Here is a 16,529-nt window from a genome sequence, read left to right as displayed (position 1 = left end):
CATCCATCACCCCGTCATCTACATTAGATATTTCTCCTAATGCCATCCTTCCCCCACCCCCCCATCTCCTGCTATCCCTCCCCTAGTCCCCCACCCCATCTTTTGCTGAACAGAAGGTCTTTAGTTTAATTAGCACCCATTTGCCAATTTTGGCTTTTGTTGCAATTGCTTTTGGCTTTTTCATCATGAAATCTTTGCTTGTGCCTATGACCTAGATGGTATTGTCTAGGTTTTCTTCTAGGGTATTTATAATGTGAGGCTTTACATTTACATCTTTAATCCATCTTGAGTTAATTTTTGTATAAGGGGTAAGGAAGGAATCCAGTTTCAGTTTTTTTGCATATGGCTAGTCAGTTTTCTCAACACCATTTATTGAATAGGAGACCTTTTCCTCATTGGTTGTTTTTGTCAGGTTTGTTGAAGACCAGTTGGTTGTAGATGTGTAGTGTTATTTCTGAGGTCTCTGTTCTGTTCCATTAGTCTATGTGAGCAGAAGCCTTTATTAAGCAGTAACTGAAATTTGTATATCTGCAGTGGAAAGCATTATATATTAACATACATTTTCAAAAATAGTAGTATGTTTATAACTCTTAGACAATCCTCCTGAAGTTTTGAGATTTTATTTCCCTCAGCATACTAGGTAATGTCAAATCTATCTGATATCAATAAGCTTGAACACATAACATATAAATTTATTGTCTTGGTAGTATATTTTTGGTTGTGATTATATAATTACCAAAACATCTTTAAAATTTATATAAAACCTTCTCTTTATGCTTCTAGAAATTTCTAAGAGACAGTAGTTAAAAAATTGTTCTGGAATTCTATAAAAGTTTCTATAAACTTTCTATTCAACCAAGAAAAGCTATTCTCAAAGTTTTCTGTACTTTTAGATATCAATTTTAAAATGAAAATTTTCTTCAGGCTTCAGGTAGTCTTTCCAAGGAAGAGCACTCTATCAACATTTATATGATATGGCAAAGAGGTTTACTATGCTTTGTGGGATCTAGTCCTGCTGAAGAGCAAAAACAGCTGGATTTCCAGAGAATATAAAAAGGAAATGGTTTCGCAGGTGTTTAAGAAAAAAAAAAGGCTGTTTGTATAAAATCAGCATAAGAGTCAGGCAACTTGCTTAACAATGCTGGCCCTTTTCCATACCCATTCCTCAGGTGGCATGCTGCCTTTGTAATATTATTTTTCGCATTTTCTCATCATTTTAGCAGTTTTCACCAGAATAATAATACTAATTCAATTACAGCTGATAAGCTGTGGCCCTTGATCTTCCCTGAGTTATGACTGGATTTTCCTTTGTCATTCAAAACAAAAAAATTAAAACTCCAAGTTCTGAATCCTGTTTACAATTTTACATCAAATAGGAATGTCCATCCCCCCTTATTTTAACAGCACAGTCATTAGATTTGTCATTCATGATGAGCTAAAGAGAGAATTTTGATTGTGTAAATCAATAGGAGTTTACTGAATTACTAGCCTGATTAAACAAGCAATCAACATAAATGACTTAAATAAATGCTCATATCTTATTTTCCTATAATTTTCCAAATGTACCAAAGCATGTGTGCTTCCTTTTATTTTAGAGCCTCCCTGAACTGTAGCCATTGTTTCCTGACTCCCATTTTCAACCCTTTTCTTTCTGTGAGGATGAGAAGGAGGAATGCTGATGGCTCTGGTGAGGGAGTTTTGTCTCTCTAGGCCTCTCTTTTTCCAATAACGCATTTTTCTTTTTTTACAAATATTGAATTATTTACAAATACTGAAATTTGAATATTTTAATTAACAAATACAAGTTGTATATGTTCATACATTGTATACATTAACATGTGCACTACCTCACATAGTTACCATTTTTTTGTGGTAAGAATGCTTAAAATGTATTCTCTGAATAATTTTCAAGAATACAATATATTCTTATTAAACATAGTCACCATGTTGTTCAATAGAGCTCTTGAATTTATTCCTCCCATGTAACTGACAAATAGCAATCCTTCAACCAAATATGTATTTAAAGACAGATATAACTGTGATATATATGTTAATGTTTGCTACCTAGAAGGAACTTAACAATTGATCTGTGTAATAACTAACTAGAGGCACACTATTTACATAACATTCAAATAGTGTGAGTTTGGTTAGGTTTCCTAAGACTAAATTCTATTAAGTGAAATTCTATCATTGCACTACCTGCCTGTAGTCAGTATGTCCTAGGCCTGCCTTTCCAATGGTCTTTCAAAAGAGGCAGTCAAGACACACTGTAAATGTGTAAATGAAAAATTGCGTTTACATCCCCTCAGAATAAATTATTCTAGTTTTAAATTATAAAATGTTTGATTATCTTAGAACCTTTTTAAAAAATAAATTGGTATTCTACGTATCTTTTTCCCCAAAAAAAATGAAATGCAAAACCACAGAAATTGATTCTAAACCATATTAGATAATCAAGTAAAGATCAGATAATTACATCCTAATTATGCAACAATAACCTAATTAGCAGGTTCCATTGTAGAAAGAGAGAATAAATTTAGAAATTCCACAAACTGAAGAAAGATGTTTTAAGGTAAAGAGAGAGAGAGTTTAAAATAGGAATTTCAAAATTTTGGTTTAAATTTATATTTTTGTTATTTGAACAGTCGAATTAGAGAATATAAATCAGGGACCATGTTCCTTATATTGTTTTATTCATTGCCACAAAATTTATTTATTTTTCTTTTATTCAGAAAATTTGCAACATTTTTTTAAAAAATTAAGAAAAAGCTGGTTTATAGACTGCTTATTAAAAAAGTGATACTAACATTAAAATACTGTAAATTTTCAATAGTGATGTGTGTATTTTTAAAGAGCTAAAAGATTACTTCCTCAGTTCCATCTATATTTGGCTCAGAGTCATAGTTACAAACAGTTAAATATACTTGATAGTCTGTACCTCATTTTTTAGAGAATTCAAATATCAAGTTTTCTCTTTATCCAAAATGTAGGGATGAAAAGTCTTATCCCATTTTTAGCATGTTTTCATTAAATGGATGAATATCATCTCACAGTAGTAAGTCACAATTTCCTGTAAATAAAAATTCTGATATACTTTGTCAACATTTATAGTTTATAAGACAATTTAAAAGAAACATTATAAATGTTATGCAAACTAAATTATGTACATTTTAATATTATTTGTGCAGACTGCCTTAGAAGAAGAATGGCTAGCTTTAGATTCCACCCGCTTCCCTTCACAAACACTGCTTCCCTCAAACCAGCTGCTTTGGCCAAAGGTAACGTGTCATGGAAACTTCTGAGTGCTCCATCTTTGCTCATTTCTTAAGGTTATGCTATGTTGCAGTGATTAATAATACAATTTATTGACTTGAAAAACGTAATTACTTTTAGAAGCCTCTGACTTCCTCCTCATCCCCAGATGTAATTTTTCATGTAGCTTTTCTTTCATTTGCTCCTACTTTTTTTCTTTATTTTGGATTTCTTTCAACACTTTATTTCACAGTAGCAAAAAAAAAAAAAAAGGAAATGCTTCAGCTGCATATTTGGCAGTAGACTAAAATCACTAGTTGACAGCACTTTAAAAATACAAAAATATGCATTAAGAGGGCAACAGCTGAAGATTTTCAGTCAGAGGTCAATGGACTGCAATATCTGTTATTTATTTGATAATCTTTGAAGTTTTAGTTTTCTGAGATTTTTAAAGATCTTTGCAATTAATCATTTTCTATATAAGAGCTATCCCAAAAAGCATAGCTTCCACCACTACAACAAAGAACATATATAATATTTTCCATAAATTTCATTTTATTAACATTTTAAATTTTATAATGAGTTTCCCTTAGGAGGCTATTTGGTAATATGTATGTAAAGTAATACAAAATAAATGAAGTTTTAAAATTTTTAAATTTACTTCACATTTATTTACTTTTTTTTTCTGAAAAGATTCCTGGAAACTTAAAACGGGATGATGCTTCATTTAATTTGCCAAGAAATCCAGCTCAAGCATGGCTATGTAATGACAAAGAAAATTTGTTTTCTTCAGAACACACACAATTTAATAGCAGGTAAGCTGAACTACTGTTTTAGAGAATCAACCTGTAAATGGCAAGAGTATTACATATCATACAAAAGTAGTACAGTTATAAAAATAGATGTGAATTTACTTGTTTAGAAAATGGAACATTTAGTATTAAAAACATCATGGTCATACAGAGTTTTCCATATAAGGAAAATGTGTGAAGTAGGTACATCAAAGCAACTACAAAATTTATATGTCAGGGAAATAATGTAATTAATTATTGTAAACAAGTAGATCTATATATATACTGCTATATAGGTACAGATAAGGATTAGACTAAAAATTCCAGTGCTGTGTTACTTTTGACAAAGGAATTGAAATATGCTTCAAGTAATTAAAATGTAAACATTTTAAATTAATGGCAGACTTTTATTGCTTTTCAAGATAATGTTTTTTGCTAACTTAGATTTTATTTCCAAGTTCGAGACAACGTAAATAGCTTGTAGTTTTAAAAAGTGCTGATACACTTGTGTGGTAAAAGTGTTTTTTTCTATTGCCAGATCAGAAAACAGAACTTCTTCCTGGACACCTGAATCAAAGATCAGTAGAAAGAGTTTGCTAAAATCTGAAAAAGAAAAGAAAATTTCAGAAGAATGGTATGTAGTCAATTTGACGCTAAAATATTAAAATTGAGAGACTGCTAAATGTCCAAGACAAATATTTTTCAAGAGTTTAAGAATACCTATATTAGTTTTTAAGAAACCATCCATCTGATTAATTTAGTTTCTTAAATGGGAATTCACATTTATTTTAGTATGCTATAATTCAGATAAGCATGTATATATGTATGTGCATATCTAAATATGATCTGGATATTTGTTTTGCCTTTATTTAATCTTTTAATAGGGGCTTTAAGGATATTTCTACTGCTCAGCAAATGTTGAAGAGGGCACAGAAAATGAAATCAAAGAAACTAAAGAAAAATTTAGGTGAGTAGTTAATGCTCTTTGAATAATAACTATGTATGCAAAGTTGAAGATAATTCTTTAAAATATATTTTATAAATTATGTTTAATAAGAACAGTAATCAATTTACAGATGTATATGTCTAAGATAATTACTCTGAAAAAAAAAAAACTTAAAACCTAAGAGAAAATTATGCTATGCCATTGAATGATTTATACTCTTAAACACTAGTTTTACTTTTTTCGCCTCTTTCTTATATACTTCACAATTGATTATTCTATCTATTTTGTACTAAGAATTATAAGTTGTTTTAAACTGGTTCATGTTGTGAAATGTTGATTCTAAAGAGTATCTGCTTCGCTGCTTATTCTTTTGTGTTATTTTAAATTGATTGATTTTTCAATAAATTATATAAATGTATCAGTTACATGGATTTTAGTTATGAAGACGTCACAATGTGAAATCTTGGAAGAGCACTGTTTATATATTTTGTGATTTTGTAGGACTTGGGAAATGTTCAAAAACATCTTTTATTTATCTCACTTGTGAGGCTAGCCTTTAAATCATTTGTCTTTCTTTGGACACCTCTAATCATTTTAGTATAATTAATATATGGAGTCAGAGAAAAAAATAGGTTATTATAATATTTCTTATTAAAACTATTTTAAATTATTGAATATAACTTTGTATTTATTTATAACTGTAAATATCTACTCATAAATATAAGAACATGGTTATTTATACTGGTTTTGAGTTTCTTTTGTACATTACTTACTTTTAAAGTTCTTATTGTTAATAAAAAGTTTCCATAAAAGACCTGTTACTCCTGAGCAATGCAATAAATCTATACTTTTCCTATAGATCTAGCTTATGTAATCATATGAAGAAGTATTTCATAAAATTATTTTTATCTTTTTATATTAAACATATTTAAATTTTTTCAGTAGAATTCTAAGAACCACATATAAATATAAAATTTTTAATCAAGTAAATATTGCAAAAGTGCTTTTGATTTCAAGGAATAATTGATATTTATTGGCACATCACTTAATAGCCATTGATAAATTACTGGTGATTCATTTTTATATATAGAAGTGTTCAACTTGCATATCTTACTGTAATATTAGTGATATCATAATTTTTTACTTTTTTGTGATAACTGATTTTTATTGAGTAGTAAAATTTTTCATATTTAAAACATTGACATTTCAAGCATTTTTAAAGAAAATATAAACACTGTGCTTTGTAATTTGTTTATACCTCCTGCACTGTCATTTTGTAAACTCCTATTAAGTTCATCAGGGTTCTCTGAACTGAATGCTATGTGATGGTTACCCATTGAAATAATAGCTCCAAACTCTTAATGGTAGTGAGACTCTCTTTCAGTTCTAGAGATATAGAATCTAGTAGTGTAAATCAGGTGGTTTGATAAACTCTATTATTGCTCTGATATATGTTTCTACCCATCTTCAGCAGTATCAAAAACATTCCTTAAACACCTGTTTTGAGAATAATAAAAATTTCTGAAACTCCTGGGGCAAGTTCAAGTATCAGAGGTGGTTTAATAACTGATTCAGCCAATATTCAACAAATAATTACAACATAGTTGTATTAAAACAGTTTTGCTAGGCCTACTTTTAAAGGTGTTTGTAGTGTTTGCAATAAATAGCTTTCAGTATGGAAAGCAGAGGAAAAGCTTAGCTTGTCAGACTTTCCATATGATTCTGTCTCTGGGAAATATATAGGTCTTTCTTGCTAACTCTTGTAATTGAGGCTTTTGGGGGATTGATAACATTTTTGATAGAGTAGCATAGCAAGTGTTTTAGTAAAGGATTCAGTAAGGAATATATGCTAATACATAAAAATTATTCCTTGAATGGCCATGACCAGATATAATTATCAGGCAAAAAATAAGCCTCTTTTTGTCAGTCACAAGGGGGCATAGCAGGGTAACAAATGAAAGAGGATAACCAACTTAATGACCACATCTTTAACTTAACATTTTGGGTTAAGTTAAAATCCTAAATGGCACTTGTGTAATATTTATGGGGATTATTATTCTAATAATGTGATTATAATCTAAATCGCATTATTACTGTGTAAGATTTTGTTTTTCTATGTATCACTTTTGTTTTGCTTTTTTATATCAAGATATTAGATTGATGAAACATAACATTTTATCTTTAAAATGTGAATGCTGCAGTGTAAAATTTAGTGATGTTTTATATTCTTACTTTTTTCATTCTATTCTTTCTTCACAAGAGATATACAGATTAGAAGCATTAAAGGGAAGATTCAAGGTGAAAAGCGTGAAAAAGAATCTGAGAGATCTTTTCTCTTTATCACATTTTGTATATCTTCTGTTCAGTTGATGATGTAGCACTCATGGCATTTTTTTATCTGTGAGTGAATCATTTAAGATTCTGTGCCTTAGGTTTTCTTCTTATAGAATAAAAAATGTTTAGTACTTTCTCAAGTTTTGTAATTCAGTCGATCTGTGTGATACACTATTAACTTGCATCTGTCTCAGATAATGACCATAATTTAAAATTTTTACTCACTAATAAGCTAAAACAATGTTTTAAATATTTAAATTTGGTTAAACACTGAAAGATTTACTAGTAATTTTTAAATATACTTGGAGATTTACTCCTTACATAGGCAACTCACCAACTTGAAATTTTTAAACCACCAGAGGGCAACGTCGTCTATAAAACTGCTGTGATCTAGCTCTATGGGGGTGGGGAGTATGGCAGGAGGGGTGACAGAGAATAGGAACTATTAAGTAATATAATAAATTATGTTCTACAATCTAACAAAGCAGTAATCCTCAAGGAAATGGGCAACATTTGCATAAAGTATGGTGGGTTTAATTCAAATATCTGCCACAGAAAACCTTAGAGCAAGTTGCTCAGTAGCAAGCACTTCATATTTCCTGTTTGTAGTGTGTACATATTTTTATCAGTCAAGGGATATGAGTCGATAATATTTGATTTATTTAAGATGAAAAGGAAAATACAGCAAAAAGCAGAGGGTCAAAGAATTTAAGAAAATAGAATGTAATGGAATCAGTTGCAGAGCAAGGGAAGAATACTTATGAGGAAGTTCATTAATGAAGAAGCAAGAAACTGAGGAAAGATATGTTATGGCAAAAGAAACAGTCATTAGAGTGAATCGGCGACCAACAGAATGGGAAAAAATTTTTGCAGTTTACCCATCTGACAAAGGACTGATATCTAGAATTTACCATGAACTAAAGCAGATTTACAGGAAAAAAACAAGCCCATTCAAAAGTGAGTGAAGGATATGAACAGACACTTTACAAAAGAAGACATACATGAGGCCAAAAAACATATGAAAAAATGCTCATCATCACTGGTCATTAGAGAAATGCAAATCAAAACTACATTGAGATACCATCTCACGCCAGTTAGAATGGCGATCATTAAAAAATCTGGAGACAACAGATGCTGGAGAGGATGTTGAGAAATAGGAACACTTTTACACTGTTGGTGGGTGTGTAAATTAGTTCAACCATTGTGGAAGACAGTGTGGCGATTCCTCAAGGACCTAGAAATAGAAATTCCATTTGACCCAGCAATCCCATTACTGGATATATATCCAAAGGATTATAAATCATTCTACTACAAGGACACATGCACACGAATGTTCATTGCAGCACAGTTTACAATAGCAAAGACCTGGAATCTACCCAAATGCCCATCGATGATAGACTGGACAGGAAAAATGTGGCACATATACACCATGGAATATTATGCAGCCATCAAAAACGATGAGTTCGTGTCCTTTGTAGGGACATGGATGAACCTGGAAACCATCATTCTCAGTGAACTGACACAAGAACAGAAAATCAAACACTGCATATTCTCACTCATAGGTGAGTGTTGAACAATGAGAACACATGGACACAAGGAGGGGAGCATCACACAGTGGGGTCTGTTGGGGGAAATAGGGGAGGGACAGTGGGGGGTGGGGAGTTGGGGAGAGATAGCATGGGGAGAAATGCCAGATATAGGTGAAGGGGAGGAAGGCAGCAAATCACACTGCCACATGTGTACCTATGCGACAATCTTACATGTACCCCAAAACCTAAAATAAAATTAAAAAAAAAAAAGATATGTTATGGGCAGCTATTAGAGGAGACTCAGAATTGATGACTTCTATTGGTATAAGTGAGGCCATCTGATTAAGAGAGGAAGAGGGTGGAGAGGGAGGAGGAGGGTGGAGAGGGAAGAGGAGGAACTGATTGGAAACCGCAGGGTAAAATCTAAAATTGTGAGGAGTTGTCATTATTTACAGTTTATGTTTGGGTTATGGTAGTTGTTTTTCCTAGTAAGTAATTGCTTTTAACCTCTTGATTGGCATAAGCTTGAACCAATAATGACTGGTCTTGGTGATCTGTATTGAAATTTAGCAGATATCCAGGGAAGTTTAGAATTAAGTCCTGCAGTGAAGAAGATGCTTTGTAAGGTGAGAGTTACTGGTTTATTGAAAACATGCAGGGTCAATAATCTAACAGTATTGAATATAACTGGTAACAAGACCGAGATGAGGTGGATGCCGAAAGGGAGTGGGTGTTTGGTTTTGACGTGTAGCATTCTTCAGAGTGCTCAGAGAGAATGGGGTCTGAGTATAGGAATTTTGGTAGAGAGTAGCTAGTAAGAGGTTTAAGGGCTAGGAACATAGGAGAAAGACATAACATGGCTTTTCTGCCAGGAATTAAGCCAGCATTAAGAAAGGCTAATTTTTTATGTAAAGTAAGCAATTCATGGGCTATAGCAAAGCAATCAGGTTGCAGAATGATAATAAATCTAACTAAGGAATATTAAGAGGGAGGGACCAACAGGGAAAAGTATAGACAAAATGCCACCAAAATGAAGTCTATTCAAGATGCATTTTGTTTACCATGTTAATTTCCAGAAAGATTTTACAAGAATTTTGATCAAATATTACTGTGTTGTGCTCTCAACAAACAAATAATGAAACTTATTTGAATAGTAAGATCCTTGAGGGCTGAAACACACTTGATATTTCAGACCTACTACCATGCCTAGCACCTGGTAGATATTCAATAAATGTCAATTGACTCAAAAAAACTAGATAGAAGTCACTAAAGCTAGATAAAAGTCACACATTTTACAGTATGTGTGGACATTTTGGTCGTTTAAATGCATGCTTATATTTGGGGAAATTTAAATTAGTAAATAGTACTTCTTATAAGATAATGAAATATTGCTAGTTTCTCAAGCTTATTTTACAGCACTGCTATACTTGGCACCTGCAGAAAATGGGCAATAATAACCAGATTTGTATGTAAGAAGAAAATACTAAAATAAAAGAGTGAGATAAGTTAGAATTATAGAAGTTAAACAGGGATTGATTATACAAGGAATTAAATAATATTGTGGATATTCTAATGCTTAACTAAAATTATATTATTTAAATGAAATACTAAACTGTAAGTATAGAGACACATGCGTGATAGGGACATGGTTACTTACCTAGAGGTTTCTTGAAACATTTTCTGAACATCTATTTAATATCTATTTTCCCAACACTGGGAAAGTCATTGCTGGGGGATACAAAGATTATTTTTTAAAAGTGACATAAACCTGCTGTTGATTATTACAGAGGAGTAGACTTAAGTGTACAAAACTGACTTTATAATGAATAAAAAATGTGTCACAAATTATACTATTTACAATTACCTTAACCCTTGGCTTTTTTTTTTAAATACTGAGTTGTGTTTTGATTTATTTATTCATTTGTTAATTGAGGTAAGAATACTGTCTTATTACCAGTTACTTCCAGGAACTATCAAAAATCTAGTGATTTTTTTTCCCCATGTAAAGTACTGTTTCCTGCTTCTTATAATTATCCTTTTGCAATTGGAATTACTTCAAGATTATATCAATCTGTGCTGATGCAATCATATGTTTTAAAACAAAAAGATATTGATAATGTAGCACTCTTTATTGCTCTTGGGGAATAAAATTATTTTAGGTAAATTGAGCTTGGTAACCTTTCTAAGTATTTTAAATGTATTAAATTGTTTGGCCTTGACAATAGTATGAAGAAAGTATGATTGTTATCCCTATTTTACATATTAAGAAATCGAGTTATATAAAGATAATTATTTCGCCAAGGAAATGCCAAAGAACTTAAAAAATATCCATAGCTTCTGTTCAGTGCACTGTGTTGAATGAAATGGAGCCAATTATGATTCTATCTATTTTTATATGTTCCAGTAAATTTTATGAAAAATTTAAGTTTTTTAAAGAATATAAACAGGAAATATTTCATTGTTTATGTCGTAATTATGTTTATTAGCTGTTATTTGTTGAGAACCTACACGAATGTGGGCATGGGACTTGATGCTTTACACACATGATCTCATTAATTTGTATAGTAGCACTAATACTTCAAAGACAATATTATTTCTATTAGACAGAGGAAGAGGCAGAAGGTGAGAACAGTTTTTCCAGAGTCATACAACTAGTAAACGTTGAAACTGGGATCTTACCCAGGTCTGTTGAATTGTGATGTTGTTGTCAGAAAATACATAGATCAAATGAAAAGACAAGAAGAGCAAGAGAGTAGAGAGATGGTTATAAGATAATAAACAGGTTGTAAGCCCATGGTATGTCTTTCTTCATTGACTAATGGTTCTTTGACATGCCATTTTTCTTGTAAATGACTTAGATGATATATAACACTTATTTTAAAAATATCTATACACTGATTTTTATCATTCTTACTGATAATTCATAGTGAATGCATAAGAAACATTTAACTACTATAGCACCTGAGATTACATATATTAATATTTATGAGATGTACCTAAATATTGTCAAACATTTTCCCTAATCTTGAGAAATACAACCATGGCAAAACTTGTAAATCTTACTTAGTAAAGATATATATTAATAGAAGACTAATGGAAATTGTCAGATTGCTTATGCTGGAGAATCATGCAAATTCTATTTATTTTGCTTCTCTAATTTGGATTAAAAAATTCTACTTTAGTGTTTAATTAAAATACATAATTTGATATTTGCAACATTAAAAATATTGTTTTTTAATTTAATATATATGATCTATATTCACTATCTTTTTTTGTAAAATTTAATAGATCTTGAATATTCTTGGCTTTGAATATATGGATAAAATTTATACATCATTGTTATCTGAAAATACATTAGGGCAAATGTATTTTAGGTGTTAAATTGATGAAATAACCTTTTACTATCTGTTTCTTATCCCATTAGTTGTTTTGCTTCCATCTTTTATATTCCAGGTATTTCAGTTTGTTTAAGTATTGGCAATGTGTTTAATTCGGTAACTAATAATAAGTACATGGTTGGTGACCTTTCCATGTTATGAAGCTTAACATCATCATCAATTTCATAGAGCCTTATAGAGTGGATATTACTTTTTTACTACCGCCATATAGGAAATATATGGCCATTTAGAGAAGGAATTAACAAAAGATGAACATTGTTCCTTTCTCGCTCATTTTGTCTAGATTCCACTGTGCGTCTAGCCTTATTCAAAAACAATGAAAATAAAGTGTCTGTTTCAAAATCACCAAAGAAGGCACAGACCAAAAGAGATGGTTACTTTGAAGGTATGGCTTAATAACAGATACATAGAGAGGTAAAAAGGTAAATAAAGATTAAAAAATTGTATTTACAATAAAATGATTAATTCTTAATAAATCCTAAAAAATATATATATATATACACACATATATGAATTATGTATGACATATACTTGAATAACTCAAAATGTGGTTCTTACAGCTGAAGTACTAATTTAGTGTGCTGAAATATTCATATAGTAATTGAAAATTTGTAACAATGTTTACATAAATTTTATTTTTTTATTTGTATGTAGAAGTTTTATAACGCTATATCATCAGTGAGATTAATGTTATTTAAATGTTACAGTGGTAAATATATTAGCTTGTATCAGTGGAAGTGATCACACCATGAAATATTCTATTTACTGCCAGTTTACACAATTGTCTTGCCCTATAAATTATACTCTGGAATTTAAAATATTTTACAATATTTGAAGTTTGCCCAACACACTGTTGGGTGAAGGATTTGCACATCTAAGTGGTGATAGTTCTAATTATATCTCTGATTTCAACATTCAGAAGAATTAGGAACTTAAATTATTTAACAGAAATATTTAAATGTACTAAAGCTGCAAGCATGATACAAAACTTCATGCAACAAGCATGACTTAAAACATGTCATCTGCTTTCCTTTTAATATCAATTTTTTTACTAAAAATTTACACGAAATATTTTATTTTAGTATAAAATATTTAGTTTAAAATTTTTATTCTAGTATAATTTTTTTCTATGATTTAACCTATACTTTGAATAGTAATTTTAATAGAAAAAAAGAATCATATTTTAATGAAAAGAACCTATAAACATTTTCAATATTTTTGTCTTCTTTAAGATTTAAATGAATCTTAAAATTTAGGCATCTTTGTAGCACAATTGAAAATGGAAACATTTTTATTTTCATTTCTGTTTTGTAATATCTCAAACTAAAGAAAAGTTTGGTAATCACCAAATTTATACTATCCTAGAAATGCCTACTGAAGTATGTAGGGGTAGAAGTCATGGAGTCTAGAATTTTCCTTAAAGTAGATAACACTGAAAACATACATAGAAAGATAAATAAAGCAACTATGGGAAATTATTGAAATTGTTGGACCAGTAGATTATGATAGTATGTAGAGGTTTGCTTTACATTCTTCTTTTATATTAAATATTTTCCATAGTAAAACATTTAAAAATTTTAGTACCCATTAACCATGTTAAAACATAATATTGTTTCAACAAGTATTTATGGTTTAATATTATAAAATATATTTCCAATTTAAAATAAGGCTTCAGTTTTAATCAGAGAGTATTTCCTTGTTTGTCTTAACTTTACCATTTCACTGTCTTTTAAAAAAAAAATCTAGAAATTCTGCTAAAATCACTAACAACTCTACAGATACTGTTTGTTAAATAGGAATGTTGTTACTTTAGAATAAAGAACTGCCTAGGAAGAAAGATAAGCAGGGTGTTTTTTTTCCTTTAACATGTATCTCAGACTCATAAAAGAGAAGTCTACCATAGTAGGTTCTATTGCATTCGCTTTTCTTCTATTAAATGTGAAGATACATTATCATCTAGAATAGTATAATATGTGTATGTATGATATTTTTATTGAATTGTGTACTGGTATAAAATATGCTGGGAATAGTTCAAAGTAGTCATAAAGACAAAGTGGCTTATAGAATATAGAACATTTCCACATAAGCTTTATGATGTGATATTCTGTGATTTTGTTTTCTTTCTCCCATATGAATTGTGTTTAGTTTACTTTTTTTGTTGGAACCAAGTAAAGTATATGCATTTCATGATTTCACTAATGAGTTTTATGTATGTACCAGATTTTATAATGTACTATTGGTTTTTATTGTTTGTTTGTTTGTTTAGGAATAGGCTTGTCAAAAACAGTTTTACATGGACTTTTTTTTTTAACAGTTAACATGTTTATTTGTTTCCCCTTTTTTAGGGGGAAAAGAGTGAGTAAAAGTGAGGCAAAATAAATTTTTCATTGCTGGTCAAGTTGAACCCCATGTTGTACAAATATTTATGGATTAATATTTTGATAGAATTAAAATATATTGTACAACATGGGATTCAACTTGGCCAGCAATAAACAAATGATTTTGTTCACTCTGGAATTACTCACCTCAGAGGCTCACAGATATTTTCTGATGCCATGGAGTGCAGCTTCCAAAGAAATATTCCAACTAACTACCCCTTCCACCCAATAAAGTGTGCCTTCTTAACCCAATTCTTTAGACATAAAACTTTCATATTATAAAATGCACCCCTTTTAAAAGTACAATGCAGTGAACTCTACTATATTTACAGTTACATAACCATCACCAAATCTAAGTTTAGAACATTGGAAGATCTTTTATTCCTTAAGAATAAAAAAGAGCAAATAAAATTAGTAGTTGGGCATCTGATGCCTCCCCAGAAAAGTGAGGAAGATCAAAAGTAAATTTTGCTGTTGGTTCATATTGAATGATTCCATGTGGAACAGTATCTCAGCACAATGGTATGCCACACTGTCTTATAATTTCCTGATTTTGTTGAAATTGGAATGTACTATAGAATTCCTTGACTATTGCTTTCCAAATTCCATGTTGATTTTAGTAACATTGCATAATTTTTTTAAAAAACAATATTACTTTCTATCTCCTCTCTGCAATATTGACTATAAGGGGTTTCCATGATTCTTATACATTTGATTATTATTATGGCTTTTTCTGAACATACCTAGCAAAAACATAAGTAGTAAGAAAGGATGGTAGATATATCTCTGTTGGTCTATAATTAAAAATATGCTTAAATTTGAAGGATAGTTGATATTAAATATCAAATTATATTAAACAATATAATGTAAAATATTATACCATTTTAACAGTCCATGTTTTACAGGATATCCTTCTATTTTTCCATATTCATAAAATGTTGACCATTTTTGTCAGGCTATGAGATTTAGATATTTAACCCACAAGTCAGAGGAGCCTTTGACCACACCTGTCCCCAGAGTTACCTCATATATGTGCCATGTGCCAGGTATTAGCCAGTTCTTCCTATGAGACAAGACTGAGAGCATGAACTCTTCGCATATTTAACATTGGCCTATTTTATTTATTTGTTTATTTACATTTATTTCAAATCAGATGCCTGTCTTTGTTTATCTTTGTTATCACCTGCAATACCTCTTTGAGTTTCATTATCCTGTATTGTTTTAGAACTTGAAACAATTTCTTGAAGTTATTGCCTTGAAGATCTCCAGCCAAGTTTCTCTTTTTCTGTTTTAATTATTTAGTTTGGAGCTCTGACGACATTTATATTCATCACTGGCATAAGAGCACGCATAGCTTAATGGACTTAGTATAGACTCTGGAGTTAGTCCAACATAGTTTGAATCTTGACTTTATTGTTTATTAGCTATGTGACCTTAGGGAAGTTATTTAACTTCTCTGTTTATCATTATTTTTCATCTATAAGATTGGAGGCTAACAGTACTTAGGTATGGGGAGTATTGTGAGGATTAAATGAGATTTTTCTTGTGAGAAGCTTGAAACACACAATATAAGTACATAGTAAGTGCTCAAAATGTAATCATTAGCAACATTTTAAAAGTATGGCATTCCTGAGGGAGGCAGCAAATCATACTGCCACGTATGCACGTATGCAACAACCTTGCATGTTTTTCACATGTACCCCAAAACCTAAAATGCAATAAAAAAAAAAAATAAAATATATAAAAAAAAAAAAGAAAATAAGCAAGAAAAGTATGCTGAGCAAATCCACAACTTCAACAGATCAGACAAAGTACCTGTAACTTCATGTTCTTTACATGAAGTTTCTTTCATGATTAAAACAAGACAATGAAAAAGATATTTTTATATCAAATTCACAACT

At 30.5% G+C, this 16,529-nt stretch overlaps 1 protein-coding gene across 1 annotated transcript in view; it reads left to right on the top strand.

The window, feature by feature from the left end:
- Positions 1–16,529, top strand: part of LRRIQ1 (leucine rich repeats and IQ motif containing 1) — a 219,348-nt gene that overhangs the window by 112,727 nt on the left and 90,092 nt on the right. Inside the window, exons 19-23 of the mRNA XM_012442102.3 lie at positions 3,189–3,278; positions 3,946–4,067; positions 4,582–4,677; positions 4,928–5,010; positions 12,534–12,635. Of these exons, the coding sequence (XP_012297525.2) occupies positions 3,189–3,278; positions 3,946–4,067; positions 4,582–4,677; positions 4,928–5,010; positions 12,534–12,635 (493 nt within the window). The remainder of the gene's footprint in view (positions 1–3,188; positions 3,279–3,945; positions 4,068–4,581; positions 4,678–4,927; positions 5,011–12,533; positions 12,636–16,529) is intronic.

This window comes from Aotus nancymaae, unplaced genomic scaffold (genome assembly GCF_030222135.1).
Source record: "Aotus nancymaae isolate 86718 unplaced genomic scaffold, 86718_ANA_hifiasm-v0.15.2.pri h1tg000016l, whole genome shotgun sequence".
NCBI classification, from domain to species: Eukaryota; Metazoa; Chordata; class Mammalia; order Primates; family Aotidae; genus Aotus; species Aotus nancymaae.
Note: the sequence above shows the minus strand (reverse complement) of the source record. Positions and strands in the feature narration are given on the sequence as shown.